Below are 23,180 nucleotides of genomic sequence, written 5' to 3'. Positions count from 1 at the left end.
GACAGGGAGAGAGAGGCAGAGAGAGACATATCCCCTGAGCTAATGGGGCAGGGAGAACAGCTTCTGAAGGAGATAGCATTTCACTTGGATCTTGAAAGCTGGGTGTGCTTTGCTCCAACAAAGACAGGAGGTGGCATTGTTGAAGTGGGGATTGTGGTAAAACATAAAGCCAACACAAGGCTTTTGTACATTTTAGTATTTTTCAACTCTTTCTCTTGCTTCATGGCTCCTGCCAAAATTATGTTAAACACCCTCTTCTTTTCTCACCGAATTTATCACAGGAAGCTCTAACCCCCTCCCTGGCCTCTGCTCTAGCCCTCATCTCATCCATTCCCCAGTTGCTGGATGATCCTTCTAGTACATCTTTGCTGTGTCTTTCCCTGTCTTGAATCTTCTCACCAGATCCTGTTACCAGAGGATGGGTCGTAAATATTCAACCAAGTGTATCTGGTCCTTCCTAATGAGCCCTTCCTTTCCCTTCTAGCTGACCTCACACTCTCCCCTGGAGTTGAGTCACCCCGAGTTATGTAAAGCTCCCCCAACATGTGCTATACTGTTTCACACTTGTTTGGTCTTTGGGACACTCTTCTATTTGTCTGGGCTGCTTTCTCCTCCTTGCTCCTCCACCTGGTGAGCTCTTGGCTAGTCTCTCTTTAAAACTGTGCATTTCCTGTGTGAGCACCCCCCCCCTCCTCTGGCTGAGACACTTCATTTAAATTGTCCATGCCAAGCCCTCTACTGAAATGATCATTCCTCAAGGGCAGAAATGTCATCATACTCACATACTCATGTTTTTATTTCTAGATTCCAGCTCAGTTTCATAGAAGGTTCTTAATAGGTCTTTGTTAAGAGGAAGAAAGAATGAAGGTATGTTTGCATTCTAGTTACGCTGATGTGCAGGGGAGTCTAGGAGATTATTCTTAGAGATGGAGCGTCCGACCATGGAAGACCTTTAGAGCTGAGCAAGGATGTTTTGATTTGCGTTAACAGACATCTTTAATGTGTGGGACTTGGACCATGATAAGATCATTCCTCTTCCCTCAGCACTAAAGTTCTGTGCACTTATGAATGTAGCTACTGTAGTTTCTTTTCTGTATATTTCAAGGGTTCCTAAAATTATAGGAGAATGTGCCTCTTTTTCTTGCCTACATCTACGGGGAATATGTGCTTTCCCTCAAAGCACACTTTGGTGGAGTTATGGACCTTCCCCTGCTCAGGAATTTTTATTTTGTTTTTGTTTTACTTTGCAAAAATCAAAAGAAAGATGTCAGAGACATTGGAATAACAAATAATTTCTTGCCGTACAGATATTCTACTAAATGGATCTTTCACTGAAACTGCCTAGCGGTGCCCTGTAGCTATTTAATAACCAGCATCTTGAGACTGAGTTTGAGGAATTTCAGGCCGGATTAAACACAACCGTCCTCAGGTGCCAGAAGGGGCTGGTGTTGTCAGCTTTTGTTCTCACTCGGGTTCACCCTCTAATTTCTTTTTCTAAGTTTTAAATATTTGGAGGAAGCCAGTTTAATAAACAATAGCTAGCAATGGAGATGCCAAATAGTGTATTGGTTCAAAAATAAATATATTCTAGGTCAACTGGGTTTTAAGAAATGACTCAAGCTAGGGGCGCCTGGGTGGCTCCATTGGTTAAGTGTCCATCTTCGGCTCTGGTCATGATCTCAGGGTCTGTGGGTTTGAGCCCCACACTGGGCTCTGTGCTGACAGCTCAGAGCCTGAAGCCTACTTCAGATTCTGTGTCTCCTTCTCTCTCTACCCTCCCTCCTTATTCTCTGTCTCTCTGTCTCTCTCTCAAGATTAAACATAGTAAGTAAGTAAGGAAGGAAGGAAGGAAGGAAGGAAGGAAGGAAGGAAGGAAGTAAGAAAGAATGAAAGAAAGAAAGAAAGAAAGAAAGAAAGAAAGAAAGAAAGAAAGAAAGAAAGAAAGAGGGCGCCTGGGTGGTTCAGTCAGCTAAGCATCTGAACCTAGAGCCTGCTTGGAATTCTGTGTCTCCCTCTCTCTTTGCCCCTCCCCCATGCAGTCTCTCTCTCTCTCTCTCTCTCTCCCAAAAATAAATAAACATTAAAAAAATTTTTAAAAACAGAAATGACTCAACTTCACACTGAATTCTGAATTGCTAGGGTTAAGTTGGAAAGATGGCATGGCTGTGTTTTAGTATTGTGTAATTAGGAAATGGAATCGAAGACACTGGCCATCAGAACTGTCTAACAGTGTTCTCATTCACTGTGCTGAAAGCACCCTTTCCTGGGGAGAGAACAGACTCCGGACACCAGCTGATGGGGTTCTGGTCCCAGCTTTTCCATTTTCTCACTGTGACTGTGGGCGAGTTATTCAACCTCTTCATGCATTACTTTTCTTACATGTACAATGGAAATAATTTCTCCTAGGGCTGTTACAGAGAATAAATTAGTTTATTTTCCAGGAGTCTTATAAGGATTAAATACATGAGTTAATCTTACAGGCCTGTTATAGGGTTAAATAGGGCAATGCACCGAGAACAATGCTTGTGACGTGGAAAAGGCATCTGGGGTGTTAAACTGCTAGTATTTACAGATAGCATCCGAATATATTTAAAAGATGGAATATTCACTCATTTTGTTTGATGATTTCTGGCTTTTGTTTTGCATCAAATGCTTGAAAAGCTGGTTCTATAAGATTTATTTCATGGTAACATAAGTAGCTCTTTTCTCCCATTAGACCTAAAAGGGGACATTACTACATCTTTGGGGACTTGGCCATTTGTGGAGTCTAAGAAATGAGGATGACACCAGTACATCTATAAGAATCTCAAAAGAATTGTGAGGGAAGGATGCCTTGTAAATCTTTAGCAAAAAAAACCCAAAAGTTTTTATATAGGACATTGGATACTTTGTAACAGAGTCAAGTCTTTTTCTAATGGTGTAGGAGCTCAATGCCTGAGAATGTATTGAATGTCTTTTTTTTTTTTTTTTTTAATCAAGGCAGTTAAAATGAAGCTGCCATCCAGAATTGATGTAAAATTCATTCGGTTAACATATTTTTGAGTACCTGCTATGTCCCAAGCATAGTCCTAAGAAATGGGGAGACGGGCGTTTGAGAAATAGATACCAACTGCGTATGGAACGTACATGTGGAGAGAGGTTACAGTGAGAATATGCTTTCTTTGTAGAGTTTGAGGCTCTCCCCCTACAAGCCCAGCTTGTATTTTTCATAAATCCTATTCCCTGGGGTACCTCGTTCCAAATAATGATGACATTATTAGATGCTAGTACATTAGCCTTGTAAGGAACCCCAGAGACCATTGAATTTAATGGCCTGATTTTACAAAGAAGCTCAGAGAGTTTAAGTGGCTTACAGATCCCATGTCTCATCTAGTTTTTTCTCAAAATATTAGTATGAAAAATTTCAAACACACACAAAGTTGAAAGAATGTAGAGTGAGCACCCATGTACGCCGAGCTAAGGTTCTACTGTTATGTGTATGAGTGTGTGTGTTTTTTTAAATAAAGTTCTCTTGGGCTTTGCTTTTCTTTTTTAATTTCTTAAAATGTTTATTTATTTTTGAGAGACTGAGAGAAACAGTGTGAGCAGGGGAGGGACAGAGAGAGAGGGAGACACAGAATGTGATGCAGGCTCCAGACTCTGAGCTGTCAGCACAGAGCCCAACGCGGGGCTCAAACTCATGAGCTATGAGATCATGACCTGAGCTGAAGTCTGCTGCCCAACCAATGGAGCCCCTCAGGTGCCCCCATCTTGGGCTTCGTTGATTGCAATCTTGAAAAATTATCTTATGGTCCACTAAAGGGTAGATTTCTTCTTCTGGTTGAAGTCAGTTAATATTTTTCTTCTCACTTTATTAGCAGAACAAAAGGAAACTCAAGGTCAGAAGAAGCAGACAAGAGTCCTAGATTTATAATAAATGTTTCAGTTTAATATTGGACTTAGTTGAATGTTTGAGCAACTCTTTTATGCAGGAAGCAGGCTAGGTGGTTTTAGAAATATAAAGTAATAGGAGCGCCTGGGTGGCTCAGTTGGTTGAGTGTCTGACTCTTGGTTTCTGCTCAGGTCATGGTCTTACAGTTTGTGGGATCAAGCTCTGTGTCGGGCTCCATGCTGATGGTGCACAGAGCTTACTTCTGATTCTCTCTCTTCCTTGCTCTCTGCTCCTGCCCAGCTCATGCTTTCTCTCTCTCTCTCTCTCTCTCTCTCTCTCCCTCTCTCTCAAAATAAATAAACTTCAAAAAAAAAAAAAAGAAAGAAATATAGGGGCGCCTGGGTGGCTTAGTCGGTTAAGCGTCCAACTTTCGCTTAGGTAATGATCTCGCGGTTCGTGGGTTCGAGCCCTGCATCGGGCTCTGTGCTGACTGCCAGCTCAGAGCTTGGAGCCTGTTTCAGAGTCTATTACACCCTCTCTCTCTGACCCTCCCCTGCTCACGCTGTCTCTCTCTCTCTCCTAGAAATAAATAAAACATTTAAAAAATTAAAAAAATATATAAAGTAATGTAAGTTATGGTTTCCAGTTTTAGAGATCTTACCGTCTACACAGAAAGAAGAGAATCCATGAGCTGATTTGCAATTAAGTAAATGGGACGATAAAACAAGCAGTGTCAAATAACTGATATTAGAACATTCCTACTGCACTTAGAAGTAGAAGTTGATACTTCACTTATAAGACTTATGCTTCTAAATACTTTAACATTTTTCTTACATTTCAGATGTCTCATGCACAAGGTAAATCGGGTCTGTGGGAATGAGAAAGTGTAATTTTGAGGAGTGGCAGATAGGGAGGCTGGAGTAAATATCAAAAGACTGAATTGAAGAACCAACTTATCACATGGGTGCGTAAGAACCACTGAGTGATTTTGAACAGAGGAAGGGCTGCCATCACTCAGTGGTCTCTGAGCTTTGTAAGTTGTATGCTGGTGGCATCTGAGGAAGGACCAGTGGTTCTGTGGGGGGAGACTTGGAAGAGAAGTCTTCAGTTAGGGAAGTCAGTTGAAGTAAGTTGCAAATGGCCTTGTGTGAGATTGTGACATGGGAAGGGTGGCACTTGGGTCATGGAATAGAAGGAATGGGTATGAGAAATTGTGATGCAAAAATTGTGTGTGTGTGTGTGTGTGTGTGTGTGTGTGTGTGTGTGTGTTGAATAGACGTGCAAGATGCAAGGGGAGGGAGGAGACAGACAGAACCAGTAGTGCACTCCAGCTGCTTGCACACCTGCTCAGGGGAGTAGGTTACATGCTTCTCCTCCCTTCTCAACTCCATCTTGAGTGACAGCACATTTATAGCTTGAAATCCACCATGGTAGATGGATTTACACCTCAAATAACAACTAACACTATGATTCAGGGCATCTTATTTTTCCAGAAAGTCAATATACCTGCACACCACGGGGTAAAACCACAGTTTTGAATTTGGGTGACTGTTGATTGAGTAGAGATTCTGGAGAAGATATTTAGGAAGGACCTGTTGATATTACTGTAAAAACAGGAACAGTCTGACAATGTAGGTAAATGCCATTCCCTATCTTTTTCGTAGAGACTATAAAAATGTTGTTCAGTGAATTCTATTACATTGTTTCAGAGTTGAAACAATAGATGAAATGCTCTGAAGACATATGTTTTGCTTATTAGTGTCATGTCATTACAGATACCTTGAAAACTCCATTGTTTTTTCAGTAAAACTGAGTGCTGTAATCATATAGTATCTTATGGGTCAAAGAGTAGCTAAGCCACAAAACAAAATACGAATTCAGCTGAGAAGTCACCTTAATATGTGTTCCTATTATCAGGGAGAACTGTGGGGAAGGAATTGTGGGCTGTGATGCCAGACGGAAAGCAGAGTCGGGTTATGGTAATTCACAAATGTCATCTCTTAACCTGAACTCTTAGGATGGAAGATTTTTTACTTCCTTTGAGAGATATTCTTTTACAAAGGGAAACAATTTAGTTATTCAGCAGAAGTTTCTAAGATAAATTAGGAAGCATCAGCAGAGTACAATCCGTGGGGTGGGGGGGAGGTGCAGTGTTTAGGGTGAAAATATGTGAGCAACCTATTCAGTGAAACTACATCGCAAAGCAGTATTGCCGCATGATCCCAATTTTGTGTTAAAAAAATACTATCTCTACCTATTCAAAGGGTGAGGGAGTAAAACGTTTCAAAGAGCTACTTCTCTTTGCTGGGATTACAGGTTGCTATTTGCTTATTCCGGTTGTGTACCCGTTTTTGCTGTAGAATCACTAGAGCTGAGAAAAACATCTTAATAAAAAGAAGAAAAGGTGCATTCTCATTATGCCCAGCTGTGTGACAAGTAGCTTGACGGTTTCCATGTTTTACAGGGCATCCCTGGAGCAAAGGGTGAACGAGGAGAAAGGGTAAGTATCCTCTGGCTTGGTTTATCCTGCACAGCTGGCTGCATACCTTTCATCGCCCCGAAGCCTGATAAAGGATGACCATTTACTGTTGTGATTATTCATTGCTCTTATTTCACTCCCTCTCTCCTCCCTCTCCTCAATTTACTGGACTGTGAGCACATTGTCAGGTGGAAAAATGCCCCGTGGGCATCAGGAGAGGGTTTCTAGTTGCATCTCTGCTACCATTCAGCTAGATGACCTCAGGCCCGTTTCTTTAAGGATCAGATGGAGAGAATCAAACTCCTCTTAACTGCAGAGTGGATTTGAGGACAAACTTCTGTAATGGATGTAAAAAGGCTTCAGAAAAACAAAAGCTCTATACAAATGCCAGGTAGTAGACAGGCTTGTGTCTTCCCTGATGGGCCAATATTCGCACCCAATGGCAGACATAAATCATCGAACTGGCTGTGTCATGGAAGTCAGTTTATTTTAGGGACCTTCTCTCTCTTTTGAGAAATTGTGCAGCTGCTGATGGAATTGTGCTATCGCCCGAAAGAACTGTGCTGGGTAGTAGAAACAGCAGTGGCCCTTGGCCGCATCCAGTTACCTCTGTGAGCAACATGTTTTACTCTGTTCATCTATAAAATGGGCTTAAGGCCTTTGCGTTGTTATTAATGTTAAATAAGCCACTGCCTGAGAAAATGATATATTTTATAAGCTCTAAAGAGCTATGAAAGAGGCATTAAATGTATATGGGTTTGTTTCAAAACTGTTAAACTTGTTTAGAATCTGGGACCAGAAACACATACTTGAGCCTTTACATTTAATAAAGACTCCCAGGAACCTCACACCAGGAGTGTCAAATTGCGTGACCTTTTCCACACATGGTGGTCAGTCCTGTCTGTTATGGGAACCACAGGGACCAGGTGGGAGCAGCGGGTTAAGCCAAGTCTGCATTCTGGAAGTGTCGCTGCCCGGCAGAGCTTGGGTTGAGAGTCAAGAAGATGCTTCTTTCTCATCCAGGGTGATCTGCAGTCTCAGGCCATGGTCCGAGCAGTGGCGCGTCAGGTGTGCGAGCAGCTCATCCAGAGTAAGTGCGTGACAGTTTCGGGTGTTGTTCTGTTACTTGTCCAGCTGGGAATCTGCCCCTCCCAGGATGGCGCGACTCAGGAGAACACCGCCAAAGCTTTGTCTTGGCGCAGATGGGTAAGCTTTACAGACGGCCATCGCTGACCCATTTAAGAGGTCATTCCAGATCACCCTCGAGTTCTGTGTGGTCGTCAGATACCTATTCCTCTGTGGCTTCTGTACATGAGCTCTCCTTTTGCCCATATAGGTCTAACTTGACCTCCCCGATCACATCTTTGATTCTTTCTTCAAATGGATAGATTTTTTTTCCTCAAGTACTCAGCACTCTAAATCTGCCAGACTAAGGAATCAGAAGCTGCTTTCTTTCAAAAAGATGATTCATGGTGTTGATTTCTATCAACTCGTTAGATTTAAACCAATACCTCCTTTTTGTCTTTTTCTTTTGATTAGCCTGAGGTCCTTCACTTTATTCTTTAACATTTACGTAAATATAATGTAATAACGCCCCTACACGTACACGAGGGTGGCCTTCATGTGACATTTTTGACATGACACTTGTGCTCATGCCAAAAATTACACTGGAACATGCTTTATACGACATGCCCTATTTCTTCATTTTCAACTCGAACTGTCCCACAGCACAGTATTCCAAATACTGATTCATGTTCATTCACTGCATACCTACCTGGGTCTTTTTTTTTTTAAATTTTTTATGTTTTTATTTATTTCTGAGAGAGAGAGAGACCTCGTGAGCAGGGGCGGGTCAGAGAGAGAGGGAGATACAGAATGTGAAACAGGCTCCAGGCTCTGAGCTAGCTGTCAGCACAGAGCCCGACGCGGGACTCGAACCCATGAACTGTGAGATCATGACCTGAGCTGAAGTCAGACGCTTAACTGACTGAGCCACCCAGGTGCCCCCATACCCACCTGTTTTGTGTTTCCCCCAGGCCCACTGATGTTTTGTCTCAATAGTAACCAAAGGCTTACTAGTGTGGGCCCTTCCCTTTGCCAATAGTTTGTTGGATTCCAGGAAGGTCTAAGACTATGTAGAGATGAAACCCAATCATCTCTGGCTCAGCTCTGCTGTCAAGCCCCTTACTCTGGTAGCACACTGCCCTTCTGTTAGCTAAGTGGCTGCCTCAGCTCTGACAAGTTACGTTTTTTTGTAACCCAAGCATGCCTGGGAGTCCCGTAAGCATCCAAGTAGGCCTTATGTCTGGGTCCCAAATTCCATCTGCAGTAGATAAATGCAGATCTCATCTTAGAGAAGGTGTGTAGCTAAGGTTCACATCGGCCTGGGAGAGTTTTCGTTAAGACATAAATCATGCAAACCATGTGCAAAGCTACAGTCTTCAGGTATAGCAGTAATGCTTCCTATATTTTAACTCGATTTCATTTTATATATTGCCCAAACTAAATGTGTGTGTATGAGAGAGAGAGTTTACCAGTTGTAGTTTTTATTTAAATTTATTTATTTTGAGAAAGAGGAAAACTGGGTGGGAGGGGCAGAGAGGAAGAGAGGGAACCTGGGTGGGAGGGGCAGAGAGGGAGGGAGAGAAAGGGGACCCCAAGCAGACTCCTCACTGTCAACACAGAGCCCGATGTGGGACTCGAACTCACAAACTGTGAGATCATGACCTGAGTTGAGATTGAGAGTTGCATGCTTTACCCACTGAGCCACCTAGATGCCCTGAGAATTTACTAGTTTTAAATGAAACTATTAAAGTTTAATGCCAAAATAAGATCATTAAAAACACAATAAATTATAAAAGCCAAGTGGAAGATTAAGTGGAACATGTCCAAAGGTAACCTGGGCCTTGGATTATTTTGTAGATTCCTCATTTCAAGTATACAGTAAATGGGCAGGTAATTATTTTAAGGAAATCTAAGGGTTAAATCCAAATAGGACTCCCTGGTCACAATATGTGGGAGATTTCACAATAGTTGCTGTCGTATTCCACTGTAGAATACAAATCTTATAAGAATATATGATTATTTAAGACATGCCCTACAAACGGAGAGTTCAAAATCGAGTTTTTCCTCTCGGGAATTCTCAGATTCTTGTGAATGACTTCGAGGAAATGAAAGCCAGCAGGGAGTTACACAAGAAAGCTGAAATAAGCCTGTAGAATAGGGAGGCCCTGCCTCTCAGCGCCGTTGTGAGCGAAGAAATAGGGAAGACCGCGCGCCACGTATGAGCAAGCCCTCACCTGCCCAGGGCTGTTTCTGGCACCCCAGCCATCTTCCCACATGCCACTGCAGGTTCCGCTGGGCTCTTTATGTTGTCACTTAGGTTTCTCCTCAGAGCTTCATTCATCAGTTAGCTTCTAATTATAAAACCATCAATTATCTGGTTTTTAGTCCAGAGCTGATTGGAAGAATGACTAGGAAAGGTTGTGTGGGAAACTGTGTGAGATCAAAGTGATGACAGCTAGAGATGTGATGAAGGACGGCCCCTTGTCAAAGGAACAAGGGGAAAAGCAGAGGTGGAAATGTCCATTCCACCCAGACAGTCGTGGACATGCCTCCAAATGGCCCCTGAGTCACCAGCAAGCCAACCTAGTTTTGGTCATGGTCCTGTGCTTAAGAATGCATTGAGTATATCCTAGAAATAATCCATCTACAAATGGTTACTATTCTTTATTTAGATTTGGATGTTTGAAAAGGGATAGATTTTCATCTAGAAAACTCACTTATGTGGGAAATCTTATCTTCTGATGTTGCCAGAAGACTGCATGAAGCATTATGAGTATCGAGCTCTTTATGAATCTATACTTCTGATTATTAAGATACATTCTTCCAGGGGTGCCCAACTCTTGATTTTGGCTCAGGTCATGATCTTACAGTTCATGGGTTCGAGCCCCGCATCAGCCTTTGTGCTAACAAACAGAGCCTGCTTGGGGTTCTCTCTCTCTCTCTCTCTCTCCCTCTCTCTGTGCCCCTCCCCCATTGATGCTCACTCGCTTGCTTTCAAAATAAATAAATCAATAAACTTAAAAATAAATAAAATACATTCTTCCAGGCATAACTGAGTTAAGGGATTATAGAAGAGAGTGCCAGATTTTTTTTTAATAAAGCTCGAGGGAGTTTCTGCAGCTGGGACCCAAGTAAAGGTTCCTACAAAAAAGGCTTGGCGACGAAGAGAGGAATTGAAATAGAACACTTGTCTGGGGATTTGTGAGCAAGAGGGTGGAGCAGATTTTGTGGGTTTGGAGAAAAGACAAATAAATTGGAGGGGGGGTGGTTATTGCTAGAGAAAAGGGGCAGCTGGGTGAAGGTTTGAGGGTCAGATAAATGTTGGGGGCGAAGATGAAATTTATGATTTCTGCCCTGTGATGTTTACTGAGATGCTGATGTGAGCTGTAGAATTCCAAACACTTGAGATGTGACTTGAATACAATCCAGCTGTTCGTATCATCCAAAGTAAAATGTATTAATTTTTAAGTTGGAAACCAACATATTCCAGAGGAGTGTGCTTTTCCTCTGGTGGTTATCTAACAGAATTTTTCAGACAAATAACACCGCTCGTCTCCCCTTTCTGTGTGTGACAGGTCATTGAATACTGTCTTTGCCCTTTTGTGTCTCAGGTCACATGGCCAGGTACACAGCCATCCTCAACCAGATTCCCAGCCACTCCTCATCAGTCCGGACCGTCCAGGGACCTCCCGGGGAGCCTGGCAGACCAGGCTCACCCGGAGCCCCTGGTGAACAAGGACCCCCAGGGACCCCAGGCTTCCCCGGAAATGCAGGCGTGCCAGGGACCCCAGGAGAACGAGGTAAGCTGGGTCCCTTCTCTCACTGGAACGCCCCCAAGATGTGTACAGTGCAGTGGAGGGTACCACCGATGCTCACACAATGATGAAGTCCACAGTAATGAGTGTACATGAGTCCCACCCCATCTATTCTTTAGTGTCTTACTGATCTATCCCCAAGATTGAGAAAGTTGAGAAATCTACAAAGTCTTTCATCCAAAGCCATATCTGCCCATATGAAAAAAGAGGATTGGGACCCCCACCTCACCCCTCAGAGGCTTGTGAGCTATTGAGAGAAAGATATCCCCTCCTAGATGGAGGAATTAGGAACAGGTGCCCCTTCCTGGTGGAAGAATTAGGAAATGAGGCCCCCGCCGGACAGGTGTGGCATCCCGCGTATGTCGTGCTAGGCCGAGCGCTCACTTCCTAGGTGTGGTGCCTTTTTGTGCAGTGCCCATACTGGGCAAGAGTTGGTGACAGCCATCAGGTGAGTCATGAATCATATCGACATAAGATTCATGTATGTCTGTGTAGACCATGCCAGCTGTAAACTTCAGGTGAAAACACTCCTTCTGGTTCATTTTCTATAATATAAGGCAGCATGTTATTTAATCGTTTCATGGGCCAATGTTTTGTCTTTCCTACTAGAGTTTCTTAACAATAGAAATCCTACTCAGCCTTTGCTCTTACCCTCTACAGGCTTTAGCAGCGTTGTGTAATACGGTAATGAGACTTTGGCTGAATTTCACCCAATTCTATAATTGCCCAACGTCTCCCACTCCAGAAGCAGATTAAAGAGACGTGGGAAATTGGGGTTACATATTGACCACAAAGAAAGTGATGGGGGGGAAAGATGACTGATACAGGTGTTTTCTAAGACGCAACTTTATAGAATGTAGATCTGGGGGAAAGCTAACTATTATCTATTTGCCCTGTGAATCCTATTCCTTTTGTGAGATGAGTAGGATATATTCCTTTTATAACATCGGAGATGGAAAATGCAGATGACAAGGTTGATACTTTGTGTTCATTCTTGATCCATGCCAACAGGCCACGTGTGTTTCTGCCTCCGTGCTTTCGTATGCATTGTTCCCCGCTTTGGAAATGTCCTTTGCTTTCCCTGTCTTGGGCGTGTCTTACTCATAGTTCAAGGCTCAGCTTCACTTCAGTTTCAGGAATAAAGTTTTTGTCGATCGCCCAGACCACAAATGGCTTCACCCCCTGAGCACCTGATGTGCCAACTGTCTCTCCCACCCATGTGAGCACTCATCAGGTGTAGGTGAACAGCTAGATTGCCAAGAACAGGGTCAGGTTTGAATTGTATTGCACATGAAAAGTCCTCACTCAGTAGTTGTTGCTCTATTGGGAACCAGCGCTGTTTTTCCTTTCTGGAGGCGTTGTCCTGTGCCGGGGCACTAAGTCAGCAGATGCAGAGAAGGGCACAGTTCCCTCGCCACACACGGAAGACCTGGCAGCTAGGAAGGTGGCCACCTGTCCGCCGGGCACCCCCGATGGTGTCGGTGATGGATCACCTGTGACTCAGCCTGAGTCACTCTCAGCAAGTCACAAGTTGCGTTTGTTCTTTTTGGAAGTCCTGTTCTCGTTCTTGCCAGACAGAGTCTTTCCTGCCCTGTAAAAGGATGTGAACGCTTAGACCAGAGGAAAATCATCCAGGAATTCTCAACTAGTGGCCTGGAAAACCTTTGAAATATGAATTTCCATGATGTAATTTTCTTAACCTACCTATAGATATATAGGTGTTCCTAGTGTAGAAAACAAAGCAAAATCCTGTCCTGCGTTTCACAAATACGTGGAGGATAAGGTAAGACAAGAAAGAGAGAAATACGCTGTGTGCATTAGGGGAAGTGATTTTTGCTCAACACCAACTGAAGGTAATGGTTGGGGGTTTAAGGTCGGCATTTATTGATCAGCTCCCAAAGGACATTTTTTATTTCTAGCAAAGTTTTTTAATCCTGTTGCGGTTAGGATTTGTTGCTGCAAGGAAGACAATCTTTTTTTTTAATGTTTTATTTATTTCTGAGAGAGAGAGAGAGAAAGACAGCATGAGCAGAGGAGGGTCAGAGAGAGAGGGAGATATAGAATCTGAAACAGGCTCTAGGCTCTGAGCCGGCTGTCAGCACAGAGCCCGACATGGGGCTCGAACCCACGAACCATGAGATGATGACCTGAGCCGAAGTCGGTCGCTTAACTGCCTAAGCCACCCAGGCGCCTCAGACAATGATTTTTTTTTTTTTAATCTTGTGGTACAAATGCCCAGAAAGTATCGACAGAGACACATATCTACCTTTCCGCTAAATCAAAACAACACAATTTTAAAACTAAAGACACTTCATTGACAATAAGCTATTTAAAAAAAAGAAAGACACTTCAGTCATCTTTCCTAACATTCTCATTTTGTGTAAAAGAAAGCATATGAAGAAATTGAAGTCCAAAGAGTCTTGAAATCAGCCAACATCAGGACTGGAAAGAAAAACAAGAGATCATGGGTTGTTTTTTTGTTATTGTTTCTTGCTATATGAAATATGATTATCATGATACTCTCTATAATATAACTTTAAAAGGACACTATATTATAGTATATAAAAATAAGTATTGTTACTCTGCTACGTATTTAGACAAAGACTAAACTACAAAAGCAAGGCAAAAAGAAATCTGGCTGTTGAGTACTCTGGCCTGGCCTTTAAGGGAACCTCACTTTCTACTGATGCTTTCCTATGGATCTTACGTGAATCTTCCTAAAAGAAATTCACCACCCCATTGACTTGGATACTTCTTCAATAAAAGTTCTCCATCTGATTTCTCTATTATAATTTTTCAAACGTTTTTTAAATCAGCTCTATGCCCAACACGAGGCTGAGATGAAGAGTTTCATGCTCTACTGACAGCCAACCAGGTGCCCCTAATTTTTCAAGTTTTTACACGTTTTTACACGTGATGTTCAGTAGGAAGTACATTGTACATCATGGTTCAGTAATCACATGCATGTGTATGCATGTGAACGTGATTAACTGAGGCAAAAAGAAACACTACTGGCCCTTAACTATCGTTTCAGTTTATTCTGGTGTTAAAAAGCCAAGGGGCAACCTTGGATTTTATGTCCCCAGCTTGAAATACACTGTTCTAGTACAAAATCTTCGATTAACCCAATCATTATCACTGAACTAGCCAAAGAGTATGCATTTTTGGAGAACAGAGAAGAAATGACAAATACTCTCCCCATGTTCGCAGTGTAGACATTGTTCATGACTTTTTCTGATCACCTAACAGAAGACTGTATTTTGCCTCTATTTGATTAGCTACCTCCCTCTCATTAACCCTTTGTCTTCTTTAACTTAAACAAAGTATTTTTCATAAGTTTGTGTGGACCAGTCTTTTTAGCTATGTTCTCACATGGATCGCAATAAATGCAGAAACCTTAGAATTTAAGGATTCGAAGAACTCCTGCAGCTCCGTTATTCATCTAATGTTTGAACTCCAACTCAGGCTTGTCTAATTATTAGCACTCAGAGGTGCCGAGGTTCATTTGCATAGCATAAGCAAAATGTTATGTAGCCCAGTTTCTCACCTGCTTTTTTTTTCCTTGTCACTGATACTACATGGTTCATTGACAGCACAGAAAAGCTGTTCCTCCATGAGCTACAGTTCTGTTGCTTCTGCCCATTAAATGCTGCACTGTCTTCAGGTAAAATGGCTCTGTATCCCTGCTTCCCAAGTTCACAAGAGCTCTAAAGTTCCCCTTTTTGTTCCCAGAACTGAAACAATGGAGTCCTGACTTTGCTGACTTGAGCTCACTCTCCAGTCACAGCCTTGCTTCTAACTAGACTCCTAGATGTCCGCTCCAGTTCTAGTTCTGATCTCTGTGTGCCGTTCCCAGAGGACACAGCTGTTACTGCCTCATTCCGTTTAGTCAAATAATGTTCATATTCTACCTTGGTGTCTCGAACTGTGTATTAATCCAAGTCAAAAATAAGTTCGTTGGACTGTAGTTGCCAAAATTGTTTTTTTACTTGAAAAGAACTGGGAGGGTTTTCCAATTTCAGTCTTTATGCTTCAGTTTCTATCATTGCCCAAAAAGTATTGGATCACAGGAACCATCCAACTGAAGATTTTCGTGTTCAGATTGTACATCCGTAAAGCTGGAATGTAATCTGGTTTATTTGGTACAATAAATCAGTAAATATTTATTGAATGCAGCGTTCATGCAAGGCTTTTGGCTTGACAGTGTTTGAGATAATACTATTGTTTATGGCTTTCACTTATTAGGCACTAAGTGTATCTGCCAATATTGTGCTCAGTCCCATATACACAGTCTCTCATTTGGATAAAATAGGAGACATGGTTTGGATAAGGAAGGAATGCGGAACATTAGTGGATGAGCCAGTTAGGAGAGTAGATGCTAAGTGGGTTATGTAGAAAGTAGATGTTGTTAGAGTTTAGAGGAAGACATCACTGCAGCCTTTGAAAAGAAAAGGTGCCTTGGGGATGAGCACTGAGTGTTATGTAGAAACTAATTTGACAATAAACTATTTGTAAAAAAAAAAAATAAAAAATAAAAAAAAAATAAAAAAAAAAAAAGAAAAGAAAAGGTGCCAGCATTTATTAAACAACTATTGTTGTAAAGCTACTATTAGTTCCTTAGCACATTATTAATTCTCATAAGTCTTATGAGGTCAGTATTAGCTCCATTTTTAAGTGAGGAAACTGAGGCTTAGCTGGTTTGTCAATTATCCAAGGTCACACTGCTGGACAGGAAGAAACTAGAATTCAAGTCCACATCCACATGATTCCAGAATATCTGTGCTTGCCCCTTTCCACCCTGTTGCCACCTTTGAATTCATTGTGTAGCTGGAGAGTCACATGGGAGAAGCCAGAGCCATGCAGCGTCCGGTGGGCCCCTGTTTCATGATGGCTTCTAATAACCACCGTTCGCAGCGCAGTTCACAAAAGGAAGTCAATGCCAAACTGACCAGAATGTGGCAGTGGGTCACGGTGTACTATTTGCAAGTTCCTTGCACACTCCATGCTGTATTTGGAGAGCCTGGGGACATCCATGACCCGGCAAGTGACCAGCTGGGAGGTGAAGTTAGGTGATTGGCAGGGTAAATACGAATGTGAATAAATTATTTTCCATGATTATACATTTTGGCCCTTGAGGAGTTTTTCTAGGATTGTAGCATGTTCCCAGGCTATAGCAGAGTCCAAATAGGGAAAGTCCCTGTAGGAAAACTGGCCATGGGTCTGGCAATTTGCAGCACACCTATAGAGTATACTTCTCTGATACCACCTGACCCTAGGGGAAATAGAGGATGGACAACCCAGAGCAAGGCAATTCAGTCTTGTGTCACTTGTGACGTTTTAGAAGAGACACCGATTTCACTTCACTACTTGTGATGCTGCTTTAGGCAGAAGCAGGTGATGGGATGTGGGTAAGGGCATCAATCACATAGAAGTCAGGATCCGAGCTCTGCCACTTACTACCTGTGTAAGATTGGCTGCTTAGTCATACAAGTTAATCTTTTTGGATCTTTATTTAGTCATCTAACAACCATTTACTGAGTGTGTCTACTCCACGTCAAGCATGGTACTGGAGGTGTTAATGACACAGTGGTTAACCAAAAATATATTTCCTACTTTTCATGTACCTAGAATGGAGACAGATATTAAACAGACTAATAAAAAAATACAGGAATAGTTTCATTTAGTTACAATAGTTGTAAGTGCCATGGAAAAATACAGGATGCTATGGAACGTAAAGGGGGGACTGTGACTTAACTCTGTCAAGTCAGCGATGCTTTAGCTGAGACCTGAGAGTTTAGCAGTTTGGCATATCAGTAAGAGAATCAGAGGAACAGTCTAGGCAGAGACAACAATAACATGTGCAAAGGTCCTGAGGTGGGAAAAGGCTTGAAACCTTGAAAGCCATGATTCTCAGCACTAGTAAACATATCCTCTCTTTTCAACAGATAACTTATATCTCTTTTACTGTTCTAAAATGAAACTCATGGATAATAAATATAACCTGCTTCAGACGTAATTTTTTTTTTTTTTAAATCGAGAGTGTCGTCTAGTATAATAGAAAAAAGTAAAAAGAAAGTAATATATAGTTAGGTCATTTATTCTAATAGGCAAATTCTCAGCATGGCTACACTGGAAACATAATGAAGAAGTCTAAATGTACTTATATTAAAGAATTACTGAAGATACAACAGCTACAAATTCAGGCTATGTGACTGAACTTTAACAATACAATGGCTTTCTGGAGTGCCTGGGCGGCTCAGTCGGTTAAGCATCTGACTTTGGCTCGGGTCATGATCTCACAATTTTTGACCTCAAGCCTCACTTCAGGTAAAAACACTAGACCCGCCTTTCTCTCCCTCCCTCCCTCTCTCTCTCTCTTTCTCTCTCTCTCTTTCTTTCTCTCCCTCTCCCCTTCCCCCACCTCTCCCCCCCCACCCTCATGGGATTCTTTCTCTCTCCCCCTCTCTCTGTCTTTTTCTCTCCCTCTCTCTCTGCTCCTCACTCACTTGCATGCCCCCTCTCAAAAAAAATTGCCTTTCTGTATTTGTCTCTATTGTTTTCACAGTGAAGTCTATATGATAGCAAATACATCATTGGCAGTCTGCAAATAAATGTAAATTATCTTCTATTTTTTTCAGTTTTCCATTATACTTCATTTCCCTACCCGAGCAGAGAAGCTTTATACTATCACTAGTTCCTCCTACCCAGCGACACTGGCACTGTTTTTATCCATGGTAGTGCCTGGGAAAAGCTGAGTGGAAATGACTGGGAGGTATCATTCCAAAGATTTTCCCCACTGGGACTCATTAGTTTCTATAAGTGTCATTAACACTTTATACCTGCTCTGTGTCAATCAAATAGTTGGGTGCAATGTTACTATTGAGGCTTAAAACAATAACAGTGTTGGGACGTCATCTTTAATCCCAAGGAAATTGCATGCTTTTGTGTAGAGCTTGATGGCAGGACAGCTCTCCCTCGGTTTGTTACCCAGGCTAATTTTTTATTGTCCTTTGAGGATAAAATCCCTGAATGACTTTTGAAGTTGGAAAATTATTTCCCTCGAGCTTTCCCTGCCACAGAAGACCAAATTTCTACTGACTGAATATAAAGAAAGACAAGATTTAAGGATCAATTTTGATCAGCCCTGAGGTTCTGTGGTTAATTTGAAAAAAGATGGACTTGGTTCCAAAAATTAAGAAAGGGAGAATGTGATAAGAAGATGCAACCCACAACCAAGTCCCCTCAGACAAACACAGGTAGGAAAGGAATCAGCCACAATCCAGTTGCTGAAAGTCCATGACAACCCCGTTCAGAGCCATAGAAATGGCAGTCAGAGCAGAGAAATGCTTGCATACCCACGAAAGCTAAACCAGAGTCCCTAATGCTTAGGCCCATTTCGCATGAATCAACAAGCCTGAGAAACCTAGAGAGAAAACTGGGTCCCAGGTTGATTCAAAGCTGGGAGAGAGAAGTAGGGTTCTTGTGTTCAGTATTTCTGTGGTTGAAAAGAGCCATTGCACCAAAGATATATCTGGCTGAAAACTTTGGTCACAAATTCAGAATAAATGTATAGCAGTCATGTGACAGGGGTGCCTCAGTGGTAACGTCTCAATGTCCCTTTTATCTGGGTTTATTTCTGGAAAAATTATCTTTATGGGACAGGTCAACTTGATTAAAGATAGAGGGTTGGCAGGGCTTCGGTAATGATTTGCTGGTTGATACTTAAATATTTACAACATCCCTGTGATGTTGTATTACATTTAATATTCAGTTGCATGAGGCATAGTCTTTTCATTGCTGTTCAAAATCTGTTGAAATGCATGTTTCTATTCTTATCTCCTGCTTCCTCATTCCCTGCCTCTCATCTCCTGAAAGGTAAACTCTAGAGAAATAAAGGCAGTTTTCTCTTATCTCACACCATAATGATCTGATAAAGTCCAGTGTGAATATCCTTTGGAAGAAGACTGTTCTCTGAAGGTTTGGTGGATTGTTTTGTCCTAATGTATATCAACCTTAGCATATTGGGATGGAATGTTCTTTTTTCCCCTTGTATCATCTTTTATTTTGTAAGGTTTGTTTTCCCTCTATTACAAAGTGACTCTATATTCAACATGATGGCAGAGAGAAGCCTGTTATTATTAGTTTCTTACTATATATATTTACTATATATATTATTACTATATATATTTAGTTTATTACTATATAACAAGTTACTATAGAATTTAGCAGCTTAAAACAGTGAAACATATATGCTCCTGGTTCTTATGGGTCAGGGATTCAGGAAGGGTCTAGCTGGGTGCTTCTGACCCAGGGTCTTTCACAAGCTTGAGTCAAGATGTCAGCAAGTGCTATGGTCTATTTTTTCTTTCTTTCTTCCTTCCTTCCTTCCTTCCTTCCTTTCTTTCTTTCTTTCTTTCTTTCTTTCTTTCTTTCTTTCTTTCTTTCTTTCTTTCTTTGCCATGAAAGCTATTATAATTATTTCTGTGGCTTAAAATACTTTGAAACCCTTAATTGGAGGGTCTGCATAGGAGATCTTATCAGATTCTTGCATTGGATTTCAGTCCCTGTCTGGGGTAATGGGTATCATGTTAGAAGTACCACGCAAGGTTAATGCCATTTCAGTTAAGATATCTTCATATGGTGCCAGTTTGTATTTTCCGCTTCACTTCAAGTATGTACTTTTCCTCTGGCCAAACTGCACTGCTCAGTGCTCTCAGTATTGGTCAGCTTTTGCTGCATAACAAACCACAAAAATCTCAGTAGGATGCAACAATAAATTTTTTTTTTTTTTCACCACGTATCGGTGGAGATCAGGGGCAGCTCTGCTCTGGTGGGACCATGGCTGGAAGAGCTAATAGTTTCCTAGAGGATGTAATCCTTAGGAAACAGAAATCCTTAGCGGCAGAAACCAAACAGGGCAACGCATCCGCCTAGTAATATTTGAAGCCTCTGTTCCTGGCATCGCCACTAACACCCCATTGGTCAAAGCAGGTCATGCGACGGAGCCCAGCTCCAAGAAGTCAGGAAATGCATGGGCCTGAAGCAAGAGAATGGGTGGGTGTATAAGTCTTTTGCAGAGTAGTGAGGAGTCGAGACCACTAATTCGGTTTACCGCATTCTTCATTCGTGTCTCTTCCCTTCCTATGGCCCTCAGTGCTAATCTTTGTGCCCTGTTCTTGTACCATTTCATGGGCTTTTCACCTGTTCTTCTCACTCCCCAGAACCCTCTTTCTTCCTCTGGCTCATTCATAGTCAACCTTCAAAACTCATCTCAAGAGTCACGTCTGCCAGACCACTCATTCCTCCCCATGGTTTATTTGTTTGGCCAGTGTATTGGTTGTTGCTACCCTGCTTGATTCCAGCTCAGCTAGACTGAGTAAGATCTCCCTGGTTTCTGCTCCCCAAGCACATGTCTCCACCACAGAAGTTTCTCATTAAACCGTAATTGTCGATGTACTTGTTTGTCTTCCACTGGACTGTGAGTTCCTTGAATGGGGCTGTGCCTTTGATCTCTACATGCCCCATGCAAGAAGCTTGAACAAATATTAGATAAATGAATAGATGGCTCCCTCATAAGGCTGGGAAACATATCGTTTAGCACCCAGGTAGAATATACTTCCTTGAATCGTCTTTTAATGATTTCACTTCTGTTAATCCTGTCTCCTCAATAAGGCCACATGCCCCCCAAACACCAAACGTGAAGTCTGTTTTCCTTTTTTTTTTCATAATACCTGAAGCACAATAGTCATTTTATGAATCATACATGATTTATGGTGTTGATTACTACTTGGCTAGCTTTTTGGCTGCCATTTGTCCTTCACCCTAAAGTCATGATAAAAACAGAAGTCCATGTGGCTATAGTACATCAATCCTAAGACATCCTGTTAATAGCTGGTTACTGCCAACTTGACAGTGTCAGCATTTTCTTCAAGTCATTATCATGTAACTCCGCCAGAAAAATAGGGTGAGATTTTTAAATAGGAGGTTTGGTTTTACTGGGTAGGAAATATAAATGAAATAGCAAATACATTGGACATTCCAGTGATGAAATTTTGGTGTGTCTAATTTAAATGTCTGTGGTCAAAAGAGCAAGGGACCTCCTGTTTATAATACCTCTGTGTGTGTGAGTGTGTGTGTGTGTGTTTACTCTATGTGTATCTATCCTTTGAGAGACAGAGAGATATTTTCTTTTAAATGTAGGAAAATACTTTGCCATTTTCTAAATTTCTGGCCTTGTACACAAACAATAAAATGGAAATATATACTTATTTAGATGATAAAATTAAAGCTATTTATATTAGCTATGATAAGCCATTTTCTGTGAATTTTTAACATTTAAAAGCAATAAATAGATTAAAATCAATCAATATACCAAAACTCATTTGTATAGCTGGGCAAAACATATCTAGAAATCATATATTCATCAACTTTTTTCATTTTGGTTCTTTCTAGATTTAACTAGATATAAATGGTGTTCATCTTAATTGTGGATTCTTCATGCTTATTATGAAGGGCTGTTGGTCATAACACATTTTGTTTTACACTACGCAGACTGGCCTTATCCCAATGCCCTGGCACAGCTTTCTTATTTTCCAAGAGGAGAGATCATCATATCACTTTTCATTTCTGCAAGGAATGAAAACTAGTTGAATATTCGTGCTGAACCCAAATTTAAGTATCATCAACTAGTTGAATATTCATGCCGAACCCAAAATGTTCATTTTTGAACCCATAGAAATTGGCTCGTTTTTATTTGAATTATTTATCATTTTCCAAGCAGTCCATGCTGGAAATAATATAATAGCATTTATGGGGGAATCACACAGAACTTTGGAGCTGAAACTGAGAGATGGGCATTTGGTCTGATATACTTATTATGTACCTGTAAGATCATCGTATCCGTTTGCAAAACTATGTTGACAGAAATCCAGGAATTCTGGTGCCAAGTTTAATCCCTGTCCATTTTTGCCATGCACCTGTGACTGTGAACAGTTAACCTGCACATGACAACACGGGGTTGGTGTGCACTGATGATGGGTGCTCCTCCTCATCTTCTTTCTTCTCTTCTCCTTTCTCCCTTTACAACCCCCAAGCTACCCCTTTCCCTCCCCCTCCCTGCTGCACTCCCTTCCCCTCTCTCACTGCCCAGATGTCAGTGTGTCTAATCTTAGACATGTGTGATCAGAAGACCAAAGGACCTCCTACCAATGTTGCCATGTCTCTAACTGATAGAAAAGCCTAAAGTGCAAGATATTCTATTGTCTTGATCTTGATGTGGTAGTGGATCCTTTGGCCACTGGGTAGCCCAGTGATTCAACATGTTTTTCTCTGGCTTTGCTGTGGAGTTAGCTCCGTGTTTGTTGGTAGAGTGGAGTTCTGCAGGACTTGCCAGTCCACCTTACCTAATTTTCTTGCTTTGTAGCACCAAGCAGGGGCAGACCCAGGTTTTATGGGGCCCAGATTTTAAATGATTGGGGACTCCTCTTTAAGAAAGGGTGTGAAGTTATAAAAAATTAGGTAGATGGTATTGAAGCGTTTTTTTTCTGCAATAGAATAGCTATTCATTGGGCCATATCCAAACTCCTTAGCATGTCATGACCTGGCCTAGACTGCCTTCTTACTCTACCAGTCCCCAACGTGCAGCTGTAAAAGTCAGGGGGAACTACTTGGTGTTCCCCTTGCACACCTGCTTTTTGAAACTTAACTTCAAGGGTCAGCTCCATCTGAAAGCTTCCTGTGATTTCCCACAGATGCCTCCATTCTGTGCTTTCATATCTTGTTGTAGCAATTCTCACACTGTGCCTTATAGCTCTCCGTCTGTCTCTTTCCCTGCTACGTGGTGACCTGCTATCAACAGGAAGGTGCCTTCTACTCTGAATACTCAGAGCCTGATATTGGGACTGCTGTTCTCCCTCTAGCTGTGCATCACTCTTTCCAGGCTCCCTTGGCC

General features: G+C 41.8%; 1 protein-coding gene across 1 annotated transcript in view; it reads left to right on the top strand.

Moving 5' to 3' along the window:
* COL14A1 (collagen type XIV alpha 1 chain) overlaps positions 1 to 23,180 on the top strand; it is a 203,988-nt gene that overhangs the window by 170,564 nt on the left and 10,244 nt on the right. Inside the window, exons 42-44 of the mRNA XM_039227241.1 lie at positions 6,336 to 6,371; positions 7,374 to 7,440; positions 11,027 to 11,215. Coding sequence (XP_039083172.1) covers positions 6,336 to 6,371; positions 7,374 to 7,440; positions 11,027 to 11,215 — 292 coding nt within the window. The remainder of the gene's footprint in view (positions 1 to 6,335; positions 6,372 to 7,373; positions 7,441 to 11,026; positions 11,216 to 23,180) is intronic.

The sequence above is a fragment of the Hyaena hyaena genome, unplaced genomic scaffold, assembly GCF_003009895.1.
Source record: "Hyaena hyaena isolate Hyena2069 unplaced genomic scaffold, ASM300989v1 scaffold_26, whole genome shotgun sequence".
Taxonomy (NCBI): domain Eukaryota; kingdom Metazoa; phylum Chordata; class Mammalia; order Carnivora; family Hyaenidae; genus Hyaena; species Hyaena hyaena.
This window is presented reverse-complemented; position numbering and strand designations above follow the sequence as displayed.